We start from the raw sequence: 22,424 nt of genomic DNA, 5'->3' as shown, positions 1-22,424 counted from the left end.
AGTTTTTAAGCACAAGGGTGCTTTTTATTCTAATAAATGATTTTGTAAACTCAGCAGAAGAAATTTGCAAGAAACCCAGTTGTCCCTCCCTCCAGGTTGTAATAATACAGGCAGTGGCCATGAGGATAGAGCAGATTACAGTATTTTGGGCTGAGGCGGTCTATTTGGAGGGAGAGCGTGTTTAGGGATAACTCCAATGTGATGCTCTTGGTCTTGCAAATTGGTCCAGTTGGATTAGGTACCTGATGTCAGAGACTTTATGGTCTCATGGCACATGGCACTTCGTTGACTGTCTAAATGCTGAGGGTTGTAAGCAATGCTGTGGGGGAAGCAGGGACTAAAGAGAAAACAGGAGGGGACGGGGATGGAAGAAGACATTGGAATCACTAGTCTACACCCCGACTTAGGGGATGAGAGGAGGGAGGGAGAGTAGGGACAGTTGTAGTAATTACTTATTTTTAGGTGGTACTCAGATGCATGGAGACAGGAAAAAGGGGTGCAGGGGAGCCATCAGCGTGAGAATGAGAATTCTGTAGGCACATGAAGAGGTATTAAAAGACAGGCAACACTGTCAGTATTTAGAGAAGACCAGCAGGCATCTGATCACCCAAGGTAGGATTTTGTCACTGGGAGGGCATCAGAAATCACTGAGAAGTTTTGAGGCAAAGAGTGGAGCTGTGGAAACTAAACTCTGAAGGGTTGAGAGGCTTCAACCTGAATAAACCGAGTGGTCTGTGCAGGAGGGAATGCCCTCCCGAAGGAGACAAATATTTCTTGAGTACAGCAGTGAATGAAAAAGAGGCAAGGATGGCTGCTTCGTGAGACTGAGGTAAAAATTTATTCATAAGCTAGATGCTCTTGACTCTTTGTATCCAAAGAGAAAATTTTATCACACAAAGAGTAAGTCTCGGCAAAGGTGCAAAGGATGGAGCTGACAAGGTCAGAAAGAAGCACGTAGAGGAAGAACACAGAGGAATGGTCCTGCAGAGGAGGAAGGCCGAGAGGAAGGGCCTGGGGAGCAAGCGTAGGTTATTACTTCTCTCCTGAAGAAGTCACTTGACTTCCTGTCTTAGGGTTTTACAGCTGGGAACAGACACCATGACCAAGGCAACTCATGTAAGGACAGCATCTAATTGGGACTGGTTTATAGGTTCAGAGGTTCAGTCCATTATCATCAAGGTGGGAAAATGGCAGTTCCCAGGCAGACATGAAACTGGAGGAACTGAGAGTTCAACATCTAGTCCTAAAGGCAAACAGGAGAAGACTGACTTTCAGACAGCTAGGACGAAGGTCTTAACACCCACACCCACAGTGACATACCTACTCCAACAAGGCCAGACCTACTTCAACAAGACCATACCTCCTAGTGGTGCCTCGCCCTGGTCCAAGCATATTCAAACCATCACAGTTGCCAAGGCAGGGAGGAGGGGGCAGGAAAGTGAGCACAAAGGGAGTGGAGCTTAGAAACAGCAGAGTTTCAGAGCCAAGGTCTCATGAAGACTGGTTATGGCACAATTCTAGGATACGGCACTGTCCCTGTATGAGTTCTTAGTTGCCTGAAAAAGTCAGACATTTGGGTTGTGGGAGCTGACAGTGTAGGGATGTTAGAAGAAAAAGTCATATTGAAAAATGAATATCCTGGTAAGAGCAATGTGAGAGTGGCTGAGAGTGCAGAGGGGACACAGACTGGGCGAGGCCGATGGACACACAGGAAGAGTGGAGAGATGGCTGGTGGATGCTCTTGCTGTTTATCGTGTGGTCCTTTCATTTTCATAATGGGAAATTGGCTAACTGGAGGCAATGACAAGGTCTTTGTGCCCCTTGTCATTCCACATGGCTGCTGTCAACCCTGATGACTGTTAGGAGGGAAACTAGATTACTTTCCATGAGAGAGATGACTGCTAGCATTTCAACCAAAGAAATGCCAAAATAACCATGAGCTATTGGGAAACACTTGGTTATAGATATTAACCTACCAAGTAATTCAGCAAAATCTGTTGGCCATCCTCCTTGTCCCAGGCCTGCTGGGGGAAGAAAAGAGACCTTCCTGGTGTTTCCAGCCACAGGAACTTATGGTACATGCTCAGACACTGACAGACACAGAAGTTATGATAGCACAACGTGAGTCTGGTGGTATGGGCAGAGAGGAAGAAGAGCACATGGAACGGGAATGTAGTATCTCTGTCTGAAAGCAAGAAGGCCTGGCAGAAACAATGATATTGGAAAAAGCCCAGGAAAGACAAGAATTCCAGGAGACAGGGAAGGGAGCAGACATGGGAGGGAGAAGAGTTTTTGAGGATATAGGAACTGGAAAGCACCATGTTTTAGGACCATCAGGACGAGGTGCTTTTGAATAAATGTTAGTGGGTCATACAAAATGGCAGATGGGTGTCAGGCCAGCACTGAGATGAACTAAAGTCAAACAGGCAACATCTGGGCAGATTTGGGATTAGAGATGATACTGCCAACTCCCAGCACCAGATGCCACAAGGGCACTGGGGCCAGTAATAGAGAACTGCTGTAGCAATTGAGAAAGAGATGTAAGACCTCAAAACCAGGGTACCGGTGCTCAGACAGACCAGTGGGCTGGAAAGGTAAGCAGTAGAGGGTTTTGAAAATGCAAGCTACTGGAGCAGAGGCTAAGAAGACACCAGGAATCAGGAATCAATACAGATCTTTAGAGATGGAATTCATATTAACTAGTGTCTGGATATAAGACAGCCAGAGAGTCAGGCAGAGAACCAAGAGACTTCACAAAGGACCAACCTCTAGGACAAAGGTTTGGACAATGCTAAAGCCATTGCCTTCTGAACTTGAAGGGTACAGAGGAGTCTGGGAGCCTGCAGGAAATACACGTGGGCAGTGGCTGTCTTCATTTAGATCTAATCTTGTCAGGCAGAGGGGTGGGGAAATTACAGAGCCTGGTGCTGACAGGGCTGAGGTGGAGCTCGCCTACTCTTGCTTTGCTGGAGGCTGTGTAATTTGGAAAAATACTTTTGCAAAGCAATTTACATACCTTTGGGTCAAACCACTTGACCCCCCAGTTCAACACGCAGAAAATTGCCCTAAGAAAATAGTTTGACAGCATGAAATATCTGCACTCATCTATCCAAACACTAATTAATTAATTCAACAATAATCAGATATTATGCCTGTGGGTGTAGACATTCCAGTGAGTGTGCTTGCTGTAGCCATGCCTTTGATAGTAGAGCAAACAACCTGAGTTCTAAGAGATCCCATAAAGGCGTAATTCAGTATGAGATAACCTAGCCATGGGCTCTTGTCCTTCGATGCTCCATGATGCCAGCAGAATTCAGTTCTTGATTTTTTTCTGTGCCACCTTTAAAGAGTTTAGAATAATGGCATTAAACAAGACCCAAGAGACGAATCAATTGTGTTTTCTGATCTATCTCTTGGGGCTGTTTTCTTCCAGTCTCCATTTTTGACCCATATTTTCACATATTTGAGATACCACCCAGCCTCTTCTGAGCGTCGTGTGCCAGCAAGCTTGTCAGTGCCCTGCTTTACCTTTGCTCATTCATTTCATCTTGACAGACACTCTGAAGTGACAATCACTTCACTGTCAACCACTCCAAGCCTTGGAGGCATTGGTAAACTTGCCAGATCAGTAGCTGGGGCAGGGCATATCCAGAAGCCATGCCCAGGCAGTGAGGCCCTGGGATGCAGTGGACAGTCTGTCATAGCATAATGGAAATAATATGCTTTCTCAGCGAGAGGTCAATCCACACACCCCGAGATGAAGGAGAGCTCTTTGATATGCATGGCTGACTCTCTCTATATATATATCTCTATCTCTCTATCTCTATCTATCTATCTATCTATCTATCTATCTATCTATCTATCTATCTATCTATCTATCTATTGTGACTAAGAGTCGACCCCCCAACAGAAGGTTTTAGTAGCTTATATACATCTTAGGCTTACGCATTTGGCACTCGCTGCCATCCTTAAATCTCTTTCAGGTCTCAACCCCAGGTTACACTTCAAATAATTCAAACAGAGGCAGGAGACTGCAAGTCGGGCCGCTTAGCAGATAAGAGATTTATACAACAAAGATATTACATATTGCCAGAATTATTTTAAGCACACCGCTGTTGTTCTTTCTCAGATAGTTGCTACCCAGGGTCATCTTGCTCACCTGGCAGAATTATGTTTTTCCTGATCAAAGCACAGGGTACTTAATGGCAGTCCAGGGTTTAATGATGTGTAACTGCCCTGCCCACCTCGAGTGGCCCCTTAGAGGTACATCGTATCACTGACCCACTGCTGTGAAGAGACGACATGACCACTGCCACTCTTATAAAAGAAAGTATTTAATTGGGGTTGCTTACAGTTTCATAAATTTAGCCCATTGTCATGAAGGTGTGGGGAGCATGGTACCATGGAGGCAGGCATGGTGCTGGAGAAGTATCCAACAGATCTATACTGGGATCTGTAGGCAGCAGGAAGAGTAAGCCACTGGGCCTGACTTGGGCATTTGAAACCTCAAAGTCCACTCACTCCCAGTGACACAATTCCAACCAGCCACGCCCCCTAATCTTTTCAAATAGTGCCGCTCTCTGCTAACAAAGCATTCAAATCTACGAACATATGAGGGGTCTTCTCTCTCAAACCCCCATAGAGCCTAATGGCTGATCAATTCTAATGGATAAACATTTATATCCTAGCACCCTAACCCTAAATGTCACCTATCTCTAACACGCCTGGTTAGCATACTACTTATTTGAGGGGTATTTTGGAGACAATGCTCTTATATCTAAATTGTACCTGTGTGACTGAATGTCTCCTAAGCAAACCTATCAGTAAGCCCTTTATAATACCATTTCTATCCCTTTGAGTTTCTGCTCCATCAATGATGCTCCCCACAAAAGCCATAGACTCTCTAACAAAATCCCCAGTGCCAGGCATAGAAACCTCCCTTTGAGCTATTGGTCAGGACAGTGGAAAAGACTCCCCAAATACAAGCTATTGCACTGTTCTTGGTTTCCTCCCAAGAGTTAAAATCCTATTGCTGAAGATACCACACTGAATAGACAGAAGACTTAGAAGAGTTGGGCTGGAACTGACTTGGAAGCTCTTCCCTGAGGACTGGCTTTCTTAGTACCAAAAGGTGTTGTGCAACCTACCAAAGGAGGAAAGTAATCAATAGTTCTGCCCAACTGTGAAGCCACAGCAGTGAGCAGAATGGCAAGACATCCCCAAGGGGGCAATGATGGCCCTTATATTTTGGGGGCAACTAACAGTTGTCTAATTGGATTGAAGACCTACTCAATAGGAAGGAATGCATACCTGATACTATAAAGCTAGCCAACTACTGATGGCCAATGAGGTATTGGACCCTAGAGGAAAGCCAACCACAGCCCTTTCCTAAGCCTGTACAATTTCTAACTGCATCCTAAATACTTATCTAAGAAGCTTCTTTTTGCAGCCATTGGAGATCATTACAGAAGTCCACATCTGTTCCAAAATTCAGAGAACAATTGAGCCTGTGTTGCCCAACCCCAATCTAGAATACAACTCTGAAGCTCTGGGAATGTGGCGAAAGAGGGGGCCAAAGATTGTAAGTGCTGGAGAACTGGAGCTCTGCTGGGAGAAAGTGTCTGCTGTATATGACAGGGGCTGTGTACCCATGAAAGCTCAAAAATATGGTCAAATAAACATGAATGATGACAGCACCAGCTGACATGCCAATGTCGAGGAAATCTCACAAGAATCTGCCTCTAGATGAAGAGCTACTGGCAACCAGTCAACAGCCAATGAGAGAGAGGGAGAATCAGTTTTCCCAGGAACACGCACCCTGATAGGTTCTGCAATCTCAAGTGGTCAGCCCTAAACACATACACGGAGCAATACTAATGGATTTAGTCAGATGTGTTTGTGTGTGTGTGTGTGTGTGTGTGCAGGCATGTACACATGCGAGTGTGCATGTATGTCTGAAACAATAAAGAGGAAAAGGCCATGGATTCAAGGGAGGGGCGGGGCACATGGAGAGAGTTGGAGGTGGAAGAGTGGGGGTAGAAATGATGTAAATACAGTATTCATGTATGAAATTCTCAAACGTTAAATGAAAACAAATTTTTCAAAGAAAAAAGAGTCTGCAGAAATTCCTTAGTGGTTAAGAGCTCTGAATACTCTTCCAGAGGAACTCTTGGATTTGATTCCCAGCACACACAAGGCAGTTCACAACCACCTGTAACTTGGGTCCCATCTGGCCTCCAAGGACATTCATGCATGTGGTGCCCCGACATACATGCAGAAAAACGTCCATATATGTAAAATAGTAATAGTGATGATGACAATAATAATTAATAATAATGACGATTTTTAAAAAACAGCAAATGTGCAAAGCCCCTGACCACCCACAGATTCAACGAAGGTCCGAATAACTCAAGGTCTCCGTATTTCTTCTCCCCAGCGGTGTTTGGCCAGCGTCTGGATGAGACTGTGGCCTACGAGCAGAAGTTTGGCCCTCACCTGGTGCCCATCCTGGTGGAGAAGTGCGCTGAGTTCATCCTGGAGCATGGTGTGAGTGAAGAGGGCATCTTCCGCTTGCCCGGGCAGGACAACCTAGTGAAGCAGCTGAGAGATGCTTTCGATGCAGGGGAGCGACCTTCCTTTGACAGGTATGCTGTCCTTATGGGTGTCTGTTCTGTCTGCCTTTGTCCAGTGGCAGAGACTGGGGCAAAAGGACCTAGTGGAGCCAGGGAACCTTCACAGGGGATTCAGAAGCTGCAGATCACAGTAGAATGAGGAGTCTGTTCTGCTTGCCACTGTGGGGTTGGGGGCCTGAGCACAGTTAGAAGAGAGTGCAGATGATTTATATGAGGGTATGTTCGGGCAGATTCAAGTGATGCTTAGGATGTGAGGGAAGGGGCATGCAGGTCATGGGGGGAAGCTGAGGCGTTGTCGAAGAACATCCTTGTCATGCAGGCTAGAATCATGAAGAACAGTGCTAGCTACATATAAACATGTGAGGGAGGATCACCACATCTGTGTCTTCTCCAGCATTCCAGTGTGGCTAGAACTAGTAATTCTCATATGTGATTCTAAACTCAGCTCTGAGCCTTCTGACTGCAGTACACACACACACAAACACACACACACACACACACACACACACACACGCACACACATGGCAACCTAGAATTCATTCTTACCCTCATCAAAGGTTTCCAGTCCTATTTGGAGCATAGCTGGTGTGGTGACACTTCTCACAGTTCATCTTCTTCTCCAGGCGCCCAGCAAGTATGTCTTCTGCCACGCTTAGCTGGTACAGCCCCACCACACACTGCATGCTCTGTTGACTGTGCAGTACCTAGCTCCCTGCACACACTTGTACTGCTGGCTTAAGACCAACCACTCTTTCCAAATTAGCAGCTCATCAAACAAGATTTGGTACAATGGGCCTGAATGCTGCCCAGTTTACAGATGTTGAAATCCCCTGGAGTTACTGAGTACAGAGGGGAAAGTTATGGAGGTTGAGTCATTCTTGTGCAGGAGTCTCATGCTCTTCCCTTTCGGCCTCGCTCTGTTCACCAGCGCAGCCCATCTTTCTTTGTTTTATACTGAAGCATCTCTGAGGCCATCTGTTTCTCTCCATGCCCACTCTGCCATGGTCTTAGTTTGATCCACTGTAGGACTATCTCTCCTGCCCTTAGTATACCCTAGGTTAATTTCTCATGTAGCTTATGCAAACAGCAGTATAGTTGTTAGCATTGGAACTGCAGCAAGTTATGGGTCCTTTTAACAGCGCAGTCTGTTACATGTTATAAGCAGGTACCTATTCCAGTATGCTCACTGTCACTGTATCCAGTTTTCTTCCTAATTTTTAATTATATTGAAGTTGATCAAAAGATGCATGTAGATTATTGCTTGGAAAGTAAAGTCCATTATCCAAAAGGAAAGACACTATTGCTAAAATTTCCCAAATGACTGCTTCGATGCCAGCTTAAACTCAGCCAGGTTGGTGTGGGTGGTGGCACTGTGGCCTTTAATTCCCATGAAACTCAGAGTTTAGAAGGAGGAAGAACACACACACACACACACACACACAGAGAGAGAGAGAGAGAGAGAGAGAGAGACAGAGACAGAGACAGAGACAGAGACAGACAGAGACAGACAGAGACAGACAGAGAAACAGAGAGACAGGGACAGAGAGTCCTTCTATGGCCAACTCCTGGGTCCATATGCCACTGAGTGGACAAATCTTATTTGGAGAAGAATGTAGAATTCTTTTTGTTCTTGTCATTTAGCTAACTTCCAATATATTTAGGGCCAAGTTTTCTTCAAAGCGTATGTCCCAGCACCTATAGATGACCATGGCTTAGCAGGCTTTTGCCACAGGCATAGCTGTGTGATAAACTAAACTTTTCCTATAGTTTTAGCTCTTCTGAACCCTAACCATAATTTTGTATCCATCAATGAGATAGAGAAGGAGTTGTAAGGCCAAGAAGCCTCTGCCTGGCATCCCGACCATAGGGCCAGAGGGCACCACCTCGATCTTCTACAAGGCCAGACACTTGGTTCCATCCAATGGTCTGCTGCTGTTATTTTCACCTGAGCAGAAGCATGGGGCTCTTGCTTAGTGAGATTCTAGCTCAGATGTGCATGGTTCTCACCAAATAGGGGAGGGCAAATGCAAAAGCCTCCTTGTAGGGCTAGGGCGGTAGGTCTGTGGTTAAAGAACTTCCCACACAAGAAAAGATGAGGGTGCAATTCAGATCCTCAGCAATAATGGAAGGTGAACATTATTGTCTGTAACTCCACTCCTTCAGAGGCTGGGACAGGAGAATCCCCCAGAGCAAGCTGGACAGCTAGATTGGACAAATCTCTGAGCTTTGGGGTTCAAGTGAAGGATCATAACTCAGTATACATAAGGTGGGAAGAAATGAAAGAAGGCACTCACGTCGATTTCTGGCCTCCACAGAAACATGCATACTCATGTATGTGCACCCACATGCATGTGAACATGCATAAACACACACATCACACAAATACACATACAAAAACAGTTGTTAAAAAGTCCTTGTCAGGTTTTACTTGGCTTGGATGCCTCCTGGTCGCAGCACTGATGTACCCCCCATCCCTGTGCCTCTCTGTGATAACAGACAGGCAGGCTACATAGCATATATTAGGCTCCCTGGCAACCTGGCAGGGCCAGCTAAGATGGCCTAGGACTCAGAATGGACAAAGAAAGTCCTTACGGTTGATCCTTTAGTTTGGAGGGATGGTCAGCTCAGGAGAATGATCCTGGAGACTTAGACCCTAAGGGCGACCCTGGAGTCAGGAATAACACAGTGGGTGACCCCCATACAGAGAAATCAGCACCAGTTCATCGTGTTAGTGCTAAAAATGACGACTAGAGATAACTGAGACGTCAGAGAAGAGGGCTCGATGTGGTCTGGTGGAACTCGAGAATTCCCCAGGAAAATGGACATTGATGATGAGACCCAATAAACCAGAATGAGCAGTTAGCCAAGCTAAGCTCAGGCACTGCTAGCATCAACCTTGTCAAAATTAATTGGACTTTCTAATAATATAATATAATATAATATAATATAATATAATATAATATAATATAATATAATATAATCTTCAAACTACCCTTGTTGTGTCTGTTGTGGCTATAATTCCTTTCTCTTTTCCTTTCTTTTTTCTTTTTTTCTCTTCTTTCTTCTTTCTTTCTTTCCTCTTTTCTTTCTTTCTTCTCTCTCTCTCTCTCTCTCTCTCTCTCTCTCTCTCTCCCTCTCTCTCTCTCTATCTTGATCTCTTTTGAGACAGAATTTCTCTGTGTAGCCCTGGCTGTCCTGGAACTCATTCTGTAGACTAGGCTGGCCTCAAACTCAGATCCACCCCTGCTCGGTTCCCCAGTGCTGGAAGTAAAGGTGTGAACTGCCAGCAGCCTCCCTTTCTGTTTCTAATGTTGGATGTCTTTGCCATCTTCAGACTCTTGTGATAAAATGTCTTTTTTTTTGGACAGGTGAAAAGCTAAGAATTTAATGAAGTAAATAAGAATTTTAATTCCTGAAGTACTTGGTTACTTAAATATTAGATAATATTAGACAGTACACCATGCAAAAGAAAAGTTCTCACATAGTTGGATTAAAGTAGAGAAATGAATTAAAATGTATACTCTATCAAGTGGCAATTTGTATAAGAAGAAAGCATCTGGGCAGGTCCGTCTTTCTGGAATGCAAATGCTACAGCTGATAAAACATCTCTTAAAGCTGAGGTTTCTCTTTAAGGGTCTCTTTTTCTTCCTTATCTCTGACGCTGTTTCTTACTGACAATTTTTCATGCCCACTCATCCTATGGGTGTGTTCTGTATGTCGGGGCCATGCTGGCTGTGAATAGGATGGGAAGGGCAGAGATTGGGAATGGTAGTGGCTTTCAGATCCGGAGTGGAAAGAGGGGACCCTGAGGGGTTCATCTGAGATGAAGGATTAGGGTGCAGGAGCTTCATTGGAGATGGGGTAGAGCAGAGGCCACAAACAAGTCCGAGTCTCTGTATACAATAAAGATACTGGACAGACTGTGCCATGGGACATCTCAGAGAATCTTCCCCTGTACAGTGCCAGGTCACAAGTCTTCTGTCACCTGCTCAGGTGCTTTCATAAAAGGTTTTCCCCAGCTGGGTTTTTCTCAGGGGTATTTTTAGACAGTGACTCAATGTGGTAGGATATTTTTTAATATCCATGTTAAGAAAACATTCCCCAACTCAAATTTCCTGCCTTGGAGTACAGATAGATTTCTATGAAGCTCTGTGTTCTTTCTCAAAGGTAGCAAGTTCACCCCTGCAGAGGCAGGGATGGGGTGGGAGGAGTGGATGCGGATAGTTAGGAATGGAGTGTGGTGAGATTGAGGTGATGCAGAAGTCAAAGTCAAAGTTCTTGGCAACAAGTACAGAAACAAAACACACACACACACACACACACACACACACACACACACACACACACACACACAAGTCCTGGTGTTCTTGTTTGTACTGCCTCAAATGTTTCAACTGACAGACCACAAAATTACTTCTCATGTAGCTTAGGAGTAGAGCAGTCTGTCCTACCTGGGTCTATGAACATCATACAGTGACAAAATTGCCTAATGGCACACTTCTCAGAACACACCCCCTTATTAAGTAACATACTGATGTGTGGTGGATCTAGATTTTCTCTATTAGCAGAATAAATGCAATCCTTCTGTGATGCAGTACCCAGCTGGCTTTGCAGACTGGGCCATGGTTACCTACGTAGGCTCTTCAGGTTAAGTGGCTTTGTCACTGTTACTATTCTCTCACACTAACGAAGCAATGGCAGTATGTAAGTGAACAAGCAGGGCTATGTTCCTCCAAAACTTATTTTATTGATACTGTAGCTGCAAGTATCACATGTCATGATATAGATGGCTTTTGATTTTTTTTCCCCCAAGCACTTGAAAAAGTAGTAATAATTTCCAGCTAGCAGCCTCTACAGAAATGCAGGTTCTTGGCCAGATCTGCCTCCTAAGTTATGGGAACATTTGCTGTAAACATCAGAAGCTGAACCGCAGAGCCTTGCATTGCCCATACTCAACTAAATATCATCTCAGACTGTCAGGGCTGGGGCATTTCTCACTCCGGAGGACACGCCTGCGCTTTTCAGATCTCCCCCATCATTTGATTTGACTTCATCTGAAGAGTCACATGTGTCTTCCAAGCTGTCCCTTTCTACACTCTGACCTCCTGAGTTTGTCCTGGGCTTCTCTCATCCCAGCACCACGGTGTTTGGTAATGTGTATATTCTCGGTGCTGTAGCCGGATGGAACTAGGTACATCCCTCAGGTTTACTACTGAAATCACGGAAAGACATCACTAATTGTAAGGTACTAAGTGATCTGAAGAAAGCAGAAAAGATCAAAATAGTTAAAGAGAATGTCACGAAGAGGGGAACCTTAACGTTACCTCGAGGCAGCCGTGTGGAAGCAGAGGGAAGTGAGTTGGAGCTGTTCTGGGAGCTGGTGTCTGGGGCTGCTTCAACTTTACCAGACTCTGATCCTTTCTAACCTGTTCCTCGATAGTTCATGCTCTGACCCAGTGGTCCCTCAGGGCAGGTGGGAGGTCCTGTCCACTAAGTACAGCTTATTTTCTTTCAGGGACACAGATGTGCACACGGTGGCCTCTTTATTAAAGCTCTACCTCCGAGACCTGCCAGAGCCTGTGGTTCCTTGGAGTCAGTATGATGGCTTCCTGCTCTGTGGGCAGCTCATGAACGCAGATGAGGCAAAGGTTGGTGTCTCTCCAGCTGGCTTTCTTACTTAGAAGAAAGCAAAAAAGCAATTAATTTTCTAAACAGGGTTCTAGCAGTGAGAGTGTGTGGGGGGACACACCCTTGGTAAGATAATTTATCAGATTGGAACTACAGCAGCAACGCCAGGCCGATAGTGCCATTCTCATTGGTAAAACAGTACAAAAGACTCGAATTTGACTGCCATTCTTCCAATTGGTAAGTTATGCAGTGTATCAGTTACTACCTCATTGCTGTGGCAAAGCGCCAGACAGAAGCAGCGTAAGGAAGGCTCCGTTTCATGAGACAGTTTATGGTGGTGGAGAAGGCATGGCAGCAGGGGCACAGGCCGCCGCTGGTCATGCTGCATCTGCAGTCAGGAATCAGAGATGCAGGCCTGTTTGTGCTCAGCTTGCTTTCTCCTTTTTACCAAGATCCCAGACTATGGGCTGCTACTGCTCACCATCAGGGTGGCCTTCCCGCTTTAGTCAAACCTCCCGAGACACTCTTGTATCCATTGATCATTCTAAACCCAGTCAGGCTGATAACTAAGAATAGGCACCTCATGCATATTCTATGAGATTCCGTGTATTTACTTAAACCAATAGGATTTCCATAGCGATGTAACCTTATCACTGTTTCATGTGTTAACCTCTAGCCACAAGTGATATCATGTCCTTAAAATATGGCTAATATATCAGAAGAGCCAAATTCTTGATTTTATTTACATTTAAATGGCTACATACGGCAATCAGCTACTGTATGGAGCAGCACAAATTTCCACCATGTCGTTGTCTGCATTGCCTAGAGCTGTTTGGAGGAGCAAGGCACATGAAACTAGTTTGTTACTTTATTTTTATTTTTTTGTAGTTGAGCAATTTCTTCTCTGTTCTTTGGTGTTTGTGATATAGTCCAAGTCACAGGACACCTGGGCCAGTGAGAAAATTGTTATTGGAATTCCCTGGGTTGAGTGCTGGTGGGAGCCATGGTTATAAGGATCCTGGCACAAAAGACTATTCTACATTTCAAAGCTAGGACAGGAAGGGAACAGATAGGAAAACAGCAACAGTGATTCAGTCAACAGTTGTAGCTGTTTTCCAAGGAAAAAACTAGACTGCACAGTCTGATTCATAGTCTTGTATCTGAGTTGTGGGTATTGTAGGGTTGACAGAAGATATGAAAACCCTTGATTTACAGGGGCATTTCAGATCTCCTTTGTGGATGATAAGGCTTGAAAACACCTAAAAAGAGTCATCCCACGTGTTATCAGAGGGTGATCACAGACTCTGCAGGCATCCGTGGTCAACAAGAGCAAAGAGTCTTGTCCTTCTTGTCCCTTGCACATGAGATCTTTGAATGGCCATGCCTGAAATCTATAGCCATTGAAGAACTTGAGCTGCCCTTCCCAGTGCTTGCCTTCCGGCATGGCCAGTCTGGCCTGCTTCCCAGAAGTTCTCAGCAGAATCATTTGCTCACTACTTCTAAGGTAGTTCTGAGATATTAGGTTGTGGTTTGTTGTTTATTGGATCATGGTCCCTCATTCATTGAGAACATTATCACGAGTGTCAGTTATCAGATATTCTGCACTTCCAGGAGCTCAAGATCAGGAAGAAGGTCAGAGTGGGTGAGCGACATTATTACAAACAGGCTTTTTATTTATTTTTAATTTTTAATTTTTAAATTTTTTGTTTTTCGAGATAGGGTTTCTCTGTGTAGCCCTGGCTGTCCCGGAACTCACTCTGTAGACCAGGCTGGCCTTGAACTCAGAAATCCGCCTGTCTCTGCCTCCCAAGTGCTGGGATTAAAGGCATGTGCCACCACTGCCTGGCTTTTTTTTTTTTTTTAGGTTTTTACTTATTTATTATATGCAAGTACACTGTTGCTGTCTTCAGACACCCTAAGAGGGCATCAGATCTCATTATGGGTGGTTGTGAGCCACCATGTGGTTGCTGTGATCCAAACTCATGACCTTCGGAAGAGTAGTCAGTGCTCTCAACCACTGAGCCATCTCACCAGCCCCTCAAATAGGCTTTTAAAATGCACAATACAAAAAATATATGCTAGCTGGGAATATATCTCAGTTAGTAGAGTGTTTGCCTAGCATGTACAGAGCCCTGGGTCTGATTCTCAGCCCAGCTCAGACTGGCTGTGGTGGTACACACTCCAGAGGTAGAGGCAGGAGAATCAGAAGTCGAAGATCACTGCTGACTACATATGAAGTTCAAGACGGGTCTGGGCTTAAACTTTCTGAGAATTCACAGTTACTTCCAAATATTTTAACTCACAAAACTGTGGTAACAGGAGAGACAACCAACTTGTTCTTCCTATACAGACTCACGAGTTACGCCTCTGTACTTGTTGCCAACAAATGGGCAGTAGGTTTGTTTACCAGTGCCAAAAATCTCTTCCAGGCTCAGCAGGAGTTGGTGAAGCAGCTTTCTGTCCTTCCCCGAGACAACTACAACCTCCTGAGCTACATCTGCAGGTGAGCCTCCAGGTGTAGAGCCACAGTTTCTGGCCACATCAGGAAGAAGCCCCCGGTAGAAGAGGAAGTTTCCTAAGGTCACTGATTCTGGTCCAGAACTGTAGAAGCCCAACTCTATTTACATATTATTGACAGAGTGGTCATCAGGAATCCCTAAGAAACTGCACACAGAATACATGTACTCCTTCCTTCAGACCTGTCCAGGGCATACAAGAGAACCTGAAATGCCTGTTATCCCTGGAACTAACACCCTGGAAACATTCATTCTAGGCCACCATTTATATTTTCCTGCAGCCCTTTCTGAGGACCTACTGGGTGAGGTCCTTGTGGCAACACCTTACAGGTGAACCAGCCCAGATCTGCTGTGGTGGACGCCTTCAACCCATACATACCTCAATTTTTTTTCTTTTTCAAAAAATATTGCGATGTTATTTCCAAGTAATAAAGATGATTCTGACTTATTCTGAAGACCACAAAGAGCCAAGAACTGTAAGTAAGGACCAGCACTACATGCAACCGCTCGTCCAGTGATGCCTTCCTGTTTTATCTTCTGATGGATCTTTTCTCCAGCAGTGAGACTGCAGGAGAATGGTTTTATATCCATGAAAAGCATTTCCTTTATCATAAAATAAATGATCCCATGTTATCTCATAATTTTCATCATTTGAACATACGATTTTTTATTTCTCCTAATTTTACAAATAAAATTCTTATGAAATAAATCTTATAAATAACCTAAATTTTATGGTATTTCAGTCTACCCACTTTTAAATGCTTTTTAAAAATATCCTGAGTTCTTTTACTGATCTGTTTAGTTGCTTTTGTTTTTCTAACAAATCTAAGGACTTCAGGCTTCTGATGGCTGGAGGGAGGTATAGTAAGCAGCTGCTGGGAGGGAGAGATGCTCCGGTCTCCAGTCTAAGGGTGAGAATGAGGAGGCACCATGGATTTGCGCGGCACGTTTAAGACCTTCTCATAGACATGTTTATCCTCTCGAGAGACATGGGTGGGATGGAAACCGAGAAGCGAGTGATAAAGGCAAATCACTGACGCTGTCGAACACCTATCTGAAGCAACCCTTGCTGTGAGATTCTCCACCTCCAGCCTGCCCCTCCCCCAGCAACTGAACAGTCCATGGCTCCTCATCTCTTCTTGGTCTGTGAACTTCCAGAAAGTCTTGCAGGCAGAACCAGTTCACTCCATTCCAGAAACTGGGAAAAGAGCTAGATTTCAACAGATGTACGGCTGCTGGGTCCAGGGCGTGCTCGCGCTCTCTTCTGGGCACTTCCCGTTGTCTAAGATGGGGTTTCTTGTTGCCCACAGATTTCTGCATGAAATCCAGCTGAACTGTGCCATTAACAAGATGAGCGTGGACAACCTGGCCACTGTGATTGGAGTGAACCTCATCAGGTCGAAGGTTGAAGACCCGGCTGTGATCATGAGAGGTACACAGGCTGATCCTTCCAGGAGCGGCCCGCTGGGAGTGACAGCAAGAACACTGCCCCTAGTGTCTGTTCGCTGTTCTGCAGCTTACCAAGCCTGCCCACTTACCTCTTCTGACTTTATTAACAAGCCCCATGAGGTCAGCAGTGTAGGAATTACACCCCCTGCCCAACGATCATGGAGCACAGCAGTCTAACCTCAAGCCAATTAACTAGTGTTTCCCAGCCTTTTTATGACTTTAACATACCCTTAGTCAAGAAGAGCAAACAGGTTTTTGTTTTACAAGCCAGTTTCACAAAAAGGTTACTGTAAAGCTAGGCTGAAAAGCTTTCTAAGGGTTGTATCTTGGCTCAATAAGCAAAGGTCCTGACAGAGAGGATTCATGCACGCATGTGAAAAGGAAGTGTTCCTGACACCTGTTTGCTTCAGGAGTAATAACAAGACAGATCATACTGAGGACCATAGGAGAAGAGAAAGATTACCCCCCCACACACACACACACTGCCTGTTATTATTATACCTGTTGTCTGATAAAGTCTGATCCAAGGAAATATAGGTGGAAAGTGTCCTCAGGGGCTCATTGCTCATCCCACCATAATATCTTTATTTTAGTACATCTTCTCATTAAAAATATTCTACAGCAAACAATTAAAAAGGGTCCCGTTAGAGCAAACGAAGCCTGTGGTTTTTAGGTCTGATGTGGAAATACCCTATTGGAGGGTGGCAACCTTTGGGTGCTTCTGGGCTCCTGCTCCATATACCAGCATGGCAAATCTCTTTTTTTCTTTCAGGGACTCCTCAGATCCAGAGAGTGATGACCATGATGATCAGAGACCACGAAGTCCTCTTCCCCAAGTCTAAGGATGTACCACTCTCACCCCCTGCCCAGAAAAACGATGCCAAGAAGGCTCCAGTGCCCCGAAGCTCTGTGGGATGGGATGCCACCGAAGACCCACCCCTTTCTAGGACAGACAGCTTCAGTAACACAGTAAGATGCCTGCTGCGCCTCAGACTCTTCCTTTAGCCTGGTCATTCTGAGGCAGCAGTTTGAGGAGCTGTGGGCCATGCGTAGAGCTGGCAGTAACCTGTCAGAATATGTTGGAAAAGCCTGGGCTAGTGACATGTGTGAGAACTGCCCTGCAGGCTGGCTCTTTGGGTCTTTTCTAAAATCATCTTCAAGACAAAAAACTCAGGGAAATTTGACAGAGAAAATAAACGAGCATTGCATGTTTGGGTAAAGCTGCTGAACATTCTGAGGGAAAGTCCAGAGGGCACGGGTGTCCTGCTAATGATGAACGTGATTTCTTCCTCAGAACAGGGATGTGTCTGTGTAGCCTTCCTCATTCCCTGATAAGCTGCCTTGGCTATATCAGCCCCTCACTTGGACAGAAGGCTTGAAGCTCTCTTGGAGCTCACGTTCACAGAGTCGCCAGACTCTGCAGTCCCCAGTGTGTAGAGTATGGGAGGGCACCAACTCACAAAGGTCAAATATTTTCATGTATTTATAGGAACAAATTTTTTTTAAAAGAATCTGTAGACTTTTTATAGCAGCTTCATATTTTTTTTAAAAGAAAAATGGGGCCGAGTCATAAAATTCACATTTCTAGTTGACCAAGAGAGCTACCTATGACATGGTTAAAGATGGGGGTCGGGGATGGGCAATAAATTGTGGTGGTTGTAGTTTTGTTTTAGATAGGTTTTGTATGGCCACAGGTATCTTACTAGTGTTCTAACCTGAGTTGCTATTTAAAATTTTGTTAACCAGTCACCCGCAGTCCTTGCCAGCCAAGGCTCTGCTCCTTTGACAGTGGCCTGAAATGACAGAACAACAATCTGTGCGGAGAAGTAATTGGATCAGCTCCACACCGTTTCCCTGGGGGACAGTGTATCACATGCATTGACTTCGGTTGAGTGTCTGAGGCAAGAGAGGTTGACCAAGGCGTCAGCACTAGCATACTCTAGAGCAGGACTTCATGTCCCTGTTCCTATTCCCACTGCAAGACCACACGCTCCAACTGAAGCACGGAATGTGCTAGAAGACATCTCAGTCCCTGACTTTCCTAACTTATGTGGGAAATGATTTTTTTCTTTTCTTTTCATTTTTCCCTTTTTTTCTTCTCAATTTAGTTTTATATACAACCACATGGTTAAAAAAAATTCATAGAAAGGAATCAGCTGGGAAGTGTAAGGCTACTTAGGAGAGGAAAGGTTCAGGGCAGCATGAGGTTGGCGGTTACAGTCCACAGTGGCAGGAAAACCATGGCAACAGGGCTTGAGGCGCTGGGCACAGCAGATCCACAGTCAGGGAGCAGAAAGATGAACGCTGTCGCCCAGTTCCCGTTCTCTTTTCTCTTCAGTCCAGGATTTGTTCTGCCCACAGGTAACGTGGGCCTTCCCACCTCCCTTACTCTAGACCCTCCTGGCTGTCGCCCCGAGGATTGTTTCTATAGTGATTCTAGATTCTGGCAAGTTGAATCTCTCCTTGAAGTTCTTTGCCCATTTCTTCCTGGTCATTGATCTTTTCCTTTCCAATCAATATAAGCTTGGTACAACACAGGGAGTCACCAGCAGGAGATCTTTACTGCCTGTGAAATACATTGTAAAGCATTTGCCAGCTCACGGTTGCTGTTTGGCTTTCCACTTAGCATGTGGCAGCATGTTTGTGTGGTTTTGCTCTTCTTAATTTTGGAGGTCATGGGAATACATTGAGTGGAGTTTACTCAACGTCGGTTGGGCTCTGAGTCACAGCTGACAGAAACCTAAATTCATGAAAGGGTCCCAGCTCGGGATTTTCACACCAATCAAGCAAATGATTTTACTTCAGCTCCCTCTCTAGGTCTCGAATGGCTAGAATCCCTGAACTGTAATATCCTTTTGGCAAGTTATCACACAGGAAATCAACTGAGGTGATGTACTGAGGGTGTCACAGGTGTGTGACCAGGAAACACTTCCCCGTCTCTAATTCTTACTTTAGGAGCATGGCACACCAAAGGAGAAAAAACAAAAACTTTTATAACATCCATGGATATCTTTTCCAGGCAAGTAGTCCTGATGCCACCAGCCCCACTGGACCACAGCCAGGTGACCAGAATCAGGAAGACAGTGGAAAAGCCCCCAGGGAAAACCCAGGAGACTGGAAGATGCAATCCCGTAAAAGGACTCAAACGCTCCCCAACCGGAAGTGTTTCCTGACATCCGCATTCCAAGGCTCCACTAGCAGCAAACTGGAAATCTTTAAAAATGAGTTCTGGTCTTCATCTTCAGAGGCTAAGGCAGGAGAAGGGCACAGGAGAACTATGTCTCAAGACTTGCGCCACCTTTCCAATGACCAGCGGACTTCTACCTATGATAATGTCCCCACCTCACCAGGGTCCCAAGGGGTCCCACCAGGTGCACTCTCTCCCCCTGCCAGTGACTCTAAGAAAGATGCTCCTGTCAGCACAGACTCTGAAATGGAGTCTGGAAGTAAGAACTCTGGCGAGGATGACCTTGATTCTTTGCAGAGGATGGTCCAGCACCTACAAAAGGAAATAGAAACCCAGAAGCAGATGTATGAGGAACAGATTAAAAAGTAAGTCATGTGCAGAGGGCCAAGTGCACTTGACTTCTGTGTTTAGAAGGAAGGATACTGTCCCCACCTTCCAAAATGTCACAGTATAAAATATTTCAGGGGACAGAGCAATCTGTAGCAGCCAACACTAATAAAGGACCAAGGGAGAGAGATGAGACAGGTAAGTTAGTGAAAATCCTACGCTTCTGATGAGATCCATGGAAACGTACATATTGAAGCCCGCATAGCCTTCAGGGTGAATATGTGGAACTGAGTTGGGGAATTTCCTTGTGCTCCATATTGGTGTATGCTATCAGGGCTGACCATCTGGTTTTGAATAACAATTGGCATGCTCTTCTCTGAGATGAATATTTTTCCCACCCAAGGCATTCCTCAGTGGCCTGTTGTTCTTTGTGTAGGGTTGAGGTCTTGTGGCCCTTCCCCTACTCGAATTGGCATGTTTACATTTGGGCAAAGCATTCTTGAAGGCCACACAGCTGATTAGTGGGGGGCTGGGTTTTGAACCTTGAACCCAGGTCAGTCCAGCTCTCCAGTCCATGTAGATTCTACTCTCCACTGCAATCAGTGGTCAAGATTCAGCATCTTACTTTCTCCAAGCCAGGAGGGAATGAAAAGCCAGAGGAAAAGACTGAATCTATAATGTGAGGCTCTGAAAGAATGAGGAAATGTACTGTAGGAAGAGCAGGACAGACAGGGGCAGACGCGGCTCTGAGGGCTGGCCCACACAGAGTCAGCCATGGCTCTTGAACCCAGAACCCGAGGCATGGGCTCAGCTGGGAACTTATGTCTGCAGATGATCACGGGCGGGCTGCTGGGGAGGAGGGGGAATAGTATTCACGGAATGAGCTTGAGGAGGAGGGCAGCACCCAGAAGATGAAATTCTGAAGCAAATTTCCAATCACACAATTTGAATTTCATCCACAGACCAGAAATTCCCTCCTTAGGCTTGAATAATAGACTGTGTTCATTCATTCCTAAGGATTAGTTCCACATAGCTTGGAAAGGCACTTGGATACTAGGATTTTAGCTAGTAGCAATGAATGTCATGAAAATTCAGGAAACTTACACTTCACCCAACCTGAGCAGAATTTAGAATTTTAGTGGGAAACCTGGTCCCCAAAGTATGTTTCCCTTTGCTTTTCCAAATCTTGGTCCCAGGAGGATCTTGGCTAGGAAGGGCTTTGGCCCAGGATGTCTACCAACCAGAGCAGGGTAGAGAGGCACCATGTGCAGAGATGTTGAGGATCTAGAATATGGACCGTCCACAGCTTTGGCTGAACTAGGCAAAACACAAGGTGCTATAAGGTAGAAACGCAGATCCATTACTGATGGCTCCTTCTTTCAAATATTTTGTCTGATTAAAGATATGATACAATGCATACAACTCACATGGAACACAGTAACCCAGGAGGTGTCACCAGGGTGTTAAGCAGAGCTCTGAGTGCTTTGGAAATTGAGGTTTTCTGTAAAGTCTTCTCTTGGAAGGAAGAGCATACACAGGAGACAATGGCTGTACTGGCATCTTGTGTCTCAGAAAGGCAAATGAACAAGAGGTCGTGAACATGGGTGGAGGGCTGTGAAGGAAAGTTTTAGAATTAATACTCTGCTGTTCCCTTGGTTTCCTTCCTTGCAGCCTGGAGAAAGAAAATTATGATGTCTGGGCTAAGGTGGTAAGGCTCAATGAAGAACTGGAGAGGGAGAGGAAGAAATTCGCGGCCCTAGAAATTAGCCTTCGAAATGTGGAGCGCTCCCGGGAGGATGTTGAGAAGAGGAACAGAGTCTTGGAAGAAGAAGTCAAGGAGTTTGTGAAATCAATGGAGAAGCCCAAGACAAAGACCGATGCTTGAGGGTCTGAGTTGTGTGGCAGGGACAGTCAACTCCATTTCTTCATGCTCTTAATGAGCAGGAAGCAGGATCACCTCCTAGGATGGACAGGGTATCTGAGGGGATGTGCCACAATCCTTCATACACAGAAGATGGCAGTGAGCAGGAACACGCCAGGACACTTGCAACCGTGTGCAGTGCTCCAAGGATTGCGTTATTCCACTGTGAGAAGAGTGAATTGGAATCTTCCAGTACAAGACCAGGTCCAAAGAAGATATTTAAGGTGTGTGACATCTCAGGACCCCAGGTCAGCGCTAGACCAAGGCCTCAGTTCTTCGTTTTCTATGTGGCTGACTTGCCTGGTCAGATGGCTCTGGTCAGCTCTGAAACATGGGCAGAAAATGATACTTAGATCTCCAGTGCTAACCTACTGAGGGCCGCTTGGAGAGCCTGGACTGGTGGAACCAGAATCAAACAATATTTATAAAGGCAAAATGGGTGAGAAAATTATATTCAAATAAAGAAAATAGAAAACAAAAATCAAGCAAGGATATTGGTAATTTATGAAACATTTTTATTAGAATTAGTAAAGGAGGGTTTGGAGAGTTGGCTCAGTGGCTGAGAGCACTGGCTGCTCTTTCAGAGGACCCAGCATCTACACAGTGGCTAATAACTACCTGTCGCTCCAGTTCTAGGAGATCTGACGCCCTCTGAGGGCACCAGATATACATATGCTGCCCATACATATATGCAAGCAAACACCAAAGCACATCAAATACATACATACATACATACATACATACATACATACATACATACATAC

The 22,424-nt window shown here is 45.2% G+C and overlaps 1 protein-coding gene across 2 annotated transcripts in view; it reads left to right on the top strand.

Moving 5' to 3' along the window:
* The window catches only part of Arhgap25 (Rho GTPase activating protein 25), a 73,762-nt gene extending 51,617 nt beyond the window's left edge, over positions 1-22,145 (top strand). For both annotated transcript variants that reach the window (XM_028778456.1, XM_028778458.1), the window contains exons 5-11: positions 6,437-6,644; positions 12,148-12,280; positions 14,690-14,763; positions 16,087-16,208; positions 16,998-17,194; positions 19,245-19,777; positions 21,411-22,145. In XM_028778456.1, coding sequence (XP_028634289.1) covers positions 6,437-6,644; positions 12,148-12,280; positions 14,690-14,763; positions 16,087-16,208; positions 16,998-17,194; positions 19,245-19,777; positions 21,411-21,624 — 1,481 coding nt within the window. In that variant the 3' untranslated portion in view covers positions 21,625-22,145. The remainder of the gene's footprint in view (positions 1-6,436; positions 6,645-12,147; positions 12,281-14,689; positions 14,764-16,086; positions 16,209-16,997; positions 17,195-19,244; positions 19,778-21,410) is intronic.
* The last annotated feature ends 279 nt before the right edge of the window (positions 22,146-22,424 follow it).

Source organism: Grammomys surdaster, unplaced genomic scaffold (genome assembly GCF_004785775.1).
Source record: "Grammomys surdaster isolate TR1022 unplaced genomic scaffold, NIH_TR_1.0 336, whole genome shotgun sequence".
NCBI lineage: Eukaryota > Metazoa > Chordata > Mammalia > Rodentia > Muridae > Grammomys > Grammomys surdaster.
The sequence above is the reverse complement of the archived record's forward strand: the minus strand, read 5'-3'. Positions and strand labels throughout refer to the sequence as shown.